Source organism: Micrasema longulum, unplaced genomic scaffold (genome assembly GCF_059751315.1).
Source record: "Micrasema longulum isolate JH-2025_06_02 unplaced genomic scaffold, ASM5975131v1 h1tg002366l, whole genome shotgun sequence".
In the NCBI taxonomy this organism is placed as follows: Eukaryota; Metazoa; Arthropoda; class Insecta; order Trichoptera; family Brachycentridae; genus Micrasema; species Micrasema longulum.
In genome coordinates this window covers 5,731-10,716 of record NW_028279516.1, presented here as the reverse complement: position 1 = coordinate 10,716, position 4,986 = coordinate 5,731, and the positions used below count along the sequence as shown (strand labels likewise).

At 34.4% G+C, this 4,986-nt stretch overlaps 1 protein-coding gene across 1 annotated transcript; it reads right to left on the bottom strand.

Moving 5' to 3' along the window:
• Nucleotides 1–257: 257 nt before the first annotated feature.
• On the bottom strand, nucleotides 258–754 carry LOC148272350 (uncharacterized; the record flags this gene model as incomplete). The annotated part of the gene is made up of 1 exon (XM_088240153.1): nucleotides 258–754. A coding segment is annotated over one exon (497 nt), but the record flags the coding sequence as incomplete, so codon positions are not given.
• Nucleotides 755–4,986: the final 4,232 nt, after the last annotated feature.

Below are 4,986 nucleotides of genomic sequence, written 5' to 3'. Positions count from 1 at the left end.
ATACACACATACATCATATGATATAAATCCATAATTTAACAATCCCATGTTGGTAAAAATACATTATTTTTAGGAGCGTCTCTGTGTTTGCATTTGGAATAAAACCAAAGAAAATGCATTCAAAAGACGCCGGACTTAGCAGACTTTACGAGATTTTGTATCCATTATTTACTTTTCTTATTTCCTACCGTGCAAAATAGGAACTTAAAATTATTAACATTAAAATTCGTGTAAAATTGAATATTTAAAGCACTTACCTATAGTAGTCTTTCTTGCAGAAGATATTCCCGTCGCGGGCGAAGCAGGTGAGTTCGGAGTCTAGTTGTAGCTGGCACTCGCAGCAGCGGAGACATGGCGCGTGCCACCTCCGCTCTACCGCCTGCAGGAAGAAACGGTCCCTTATCCTGCGGCCGCAGCCCGCGCAGTGCTCGGCCTGCGGGCCGCAGCCCCCGCAGCCGTTGCTGGGGTCCGCGCAGGGCTCGCGACCCGCGCACGGGTCCGGCCGGCCGCAGCCGCGCTCGAGGCCCGCGCACGGCTCCGCCCGGCCGCAGCCGTGCTCGAGGCCCGCGCACGGCTCCGCCCGGCCGCAGCCGCGCTCGGGGCCCGCGCACGGCTCCGCCCGGCCGCAGCCGCGCTCGGGGCCCCCGCACGGCTCCGGCCGGCCGCACCGCGCGCACGGGCCGCCCCGCGGCTCGCACCCCCCGCACGCGTGCGCGGCCTGATTGTTATTGTCGGTGGCGACCCGCTCGCACTGCTGCAACGAAAACAAAAAGCATTATAGGGAGAGCCGTCGTAAGAAGAAAAAAGTAGGAATGGTTGAGTCGCCCTGTCGTCGAACAAACCTGTAATTGCGGAAACTCGGCGGATGGAGTAACCGAGTAACTCAATTTCATTAATAATAATGGGTATGTAGTACAGTGCGTTCGATAACCCGTTTAATAACCCCATGTTACTGTGTTATCCAAGTAAACATTCAAATTTCGTTTGTGCAAGCAGGCATACTAGAATATTCTATTTAAAAACGTTATTTCACTAACACATTAACATTGATTTATTAAACATTACCGACCTGTAACATTATTTATTAGTGTTTAGCTAAATTTTAAGTGTTTTCCAAAGATAACTCAAATTTCTTAAATCAACAGGTTTGTTTCAAAGTGTATTTTATTTATTTATTTTATTGTACAGAAACATGCAGTCAACGATGATTAAATTACTTAATAATATTAAGGTTTAAAGACAGACCAGCGAAGTTTCTAAATTAAAATCATGCATATTAAATTATAGTACATTTTTTAATGTTTGCGTGCGTATGTATGTATATATATATATATAAAAGGGTGTGCATCTGTGTATTTATGTGAGAGTAAGTATTTAGGTGTGTGTAAGCGTGAGCATCATTAAAAAGCAAGTGGGAGCGTATCGCAGTCAAATAGACTGAGTATTAATTTATTTTCATAATATATTATGTAATTTGAGCAAGGACGATAGAGGAAAGAGTGAGAGATGTATGAATAACAGGAACTCATACAAAATTTTATTTATTGATTTAAAAATAAAATGAGTTGTGCCTTAGAAAACCTTTAATTCCAAAGCGTTTGTTTCATGCATCTTTTAAGCAAAAATGTAAATATTAATGTCAAGTTTATTATTAATTATGAAAGGAAATATGATAACAAAGCACGGCGAATGAATATTAAATACATTTTAGTCTCGCGGTATCGCGAATCTACGTTATGCTCGCGCGAAGATCGTTCTCTCGGACCACATCATGGGAAGACCTTGTCACGTAAAGGGGATTGTAGATATTTGTTCATTTATTACAAACATAATCTACAACTCTTCTTCATCTAGAAATACTAAATGTGACAACACACGATTTAGTATAAGTGGACCTCATCATATGCCGGTGTTATATTAAATTAAATTTCTTTTTATTTCTTTTTATTTTTTTTTTTACATATCTTATCTACATTTATTTGTCTGCCTTATTATATAGTAGTAAATGTTTTTAAAAAAATAATATTATTAATATTATAAAGTAATGCCTACTAGGAAAAGACCCGTGCTAAGGCAGATTAACATATACGTTTATTTATATATTTACATACACATACACACACATATATATACACATACACATACTCACATACACATAGGTACATATATACACACACACACACACATACACACACACCCTTACATACAAATACATATATATATTTATATATATAAATTCTTTTTCTATTTTCAATATTTTGTCATTTGTATTTATGTATGTTTCAAGTTTTGTTAATATGAATATTAATTTTTAATTGTCTTGGCATTATCCAATAAAAAAAACGCACATATCAAAAAAAGTCTAGCCTATATACAGAAATTTCTTAGCTATTCGGAACCTTAGTCAAAAAACCATTTGTTTGTGAAAACAGTGAAATAAATAGTAACATGTCCTTTATTACTAACAATTATCTAAATTATGATAATTTAGCACAATTATGCTTTTTTGACGTTATATTTAAGGTTATGTAGAAAACTAAAATCATTATCATAATTTTACTATTCGCGCCAGGTGGTGCATAGGGCATACATTGGCACTCCAATTGCAGTGTTACATAACTCATCATCTACTACATGAAAGTAAGGCAATCAATCTTATGATTCAGGTACTACTCCAGGGACAATACATACATACACTAATTGATTACGGAGAGACAGTTTATTGTGACATAACCGTGAACGACCCATGCCTGTGAACTTGCCCCAACTCATTAGAAAATCTTTTTTGAGTCAGGGCACTTGCAATACATGCATAAACATGGAATGCATTCCTGAAATAATAATTATTACAAAGATAAAATTATTACAAAGCGGCGATGAACCTAACTTACAAAGATAAAAAGGATTCCTTGCACCTGGCAACGAAAATAAGACAACAATACCTAAATAATGTCGTCTTCAATTTTAATAAGAAGGCAAAGGAAAATCCTAAAATAATTATTAGAGTACCCAATTCCTAATCTTGTAGAAACTACTGTCAAATCTTTACTATGGGCTGCACGAAACTATAGAAAATTATGGAGTTTTAAAATTGAAATGTTTTAAAAACAAATTAAAAAAACGAAAGAGTACTTTCGCTCTAGACGAGCATCATCAGAGTGACTTTCTTCTTAATTTCTTGGTATGTTGTTCTTCCATTCTTAATTCTATGGTAGGCGAACGCACCAACTGCTACACTATGAGGCGGACTTATCTCCACTCGATTTCCTTTTTCGAGATTTTGACCTGACTTTGTGAAGGGTTCTGGTTCCATTTTACACACTCAGAAGTGTATTCTTCATTCGCCCGGACACGTAAAAGAATAAAGAAAAAAAAATGGTTCAAACTAAAATATTATTTTATTTTAAGTAAGACCATCTATGTCGTTTTCTTTAAATTAATTAATTAATTGAATAAATTAAAGAAAAAAGAAACGATCCCAGACCTAATGCACGGCAACCAAACGCGATAGCCACTGTTATAACACGAAGCGATTACAACAATAATTTATTCACCGTATGTTATTATTTAAATAAAAATACATGTTTATCATTGTCGGTGATATACGTAATTATGAACGTAATTTTTTATTAATGATTTAGTTACATCATGATTATGATATAATTAATTGGTGATATTGAAGAAATTTTAATTATGTATTTTATATTTGATTTCCACTGCTAATGAATTATATTATTTTTAATACATTTTTATAGTTAACATTACAAGTTATATTTATTTTTTGTTTTCGTGTAGGAGCGCGCATTTTTTCTTCCGAAAATGGCGGTAAAAAAATATCATTTTTATTATTATTTTTAGCAATTCTAATATATCTTGGTACAAAATAAATAACATTTTTCGTGAATTCGCTCGTAAAGAAACATCGTCGTGTATTCATTTTTACCGCGCTTTTGGGTGAATTGCGGCCGAATTTTCGGATCGCGTATTCGTATTTAGTCGTTCTTTGACCGTGTCGTGAAAGCGTGTAAAAACCTTTCGAATAAACGTAATTCGATGGTGTAACTTTTAATTGGTAAGTAGGTACCTAGGTACTTGTTGATGATTGAATTCTAAAACTTTGGAAAATTTATTTTCCAGTATAGAATTCTTTTTGGAAATATCAAACTCTGTTTTTCTAACCAACAGGGTTTTGCTTTATGTAGAAATGCGATTTTCAAAAATGTATTAAAAGTCAGTCAATATTATTTTGGCATAACTAAAAATCTAGTAAAATGAAATAAATCAATTATAAGGAATTAAAGGAAAGAATCTGATTTGGATGCATAAGAAACTACTGTTATTTATAAACATTCAAATATAGACTTTTTTATATACGAAAAAATACCACTATGTCAATTATTAATCATTATAATTTATTATTCTGCTCTAATGCAGCCTTGGTGAACGATGGATAAAACATTTAAGCTAATAACTTTTTTTCTGCTTAACAAATTGAAAATTTTAAGAACTACAAACATGCCTAGGCTCGTCATTTCCCAAAAAACAGCTCGTAAATCGGTTCAGTAGTTATTCGGTCTATCGAGACCACACATACGAACATTGCCTTTTATATACATAGACATTGTTTTTTTTTGGTTTATTTTTTTTTTTTTTTTTTAATCTTCTAATAAATTCGAAAATGATGTTTTTGGCTTTATGCTTCCATCAATCAAATGTTTCATTTAAAAAATATATTTAGTGTATTTAGTTTAGTTTGTTTTTAATTTCTTAAGGGCAGTGTATATTAATTGCTTCCCTAATCAAAAACCTCACCCCACGCCCCCAGAACGCAGGTCTATATTTATGTACAAAGGCTTTTAAGGCTTTTAAGCTTAATTATCTCTTTGCTAATGATCACATTGATAATAATAATAATTACCCTTACTGAAGATGGGTTGGTTATAGTCAACCTGAAACCGGTAGATACAAACAAAAAATGCCATCAAC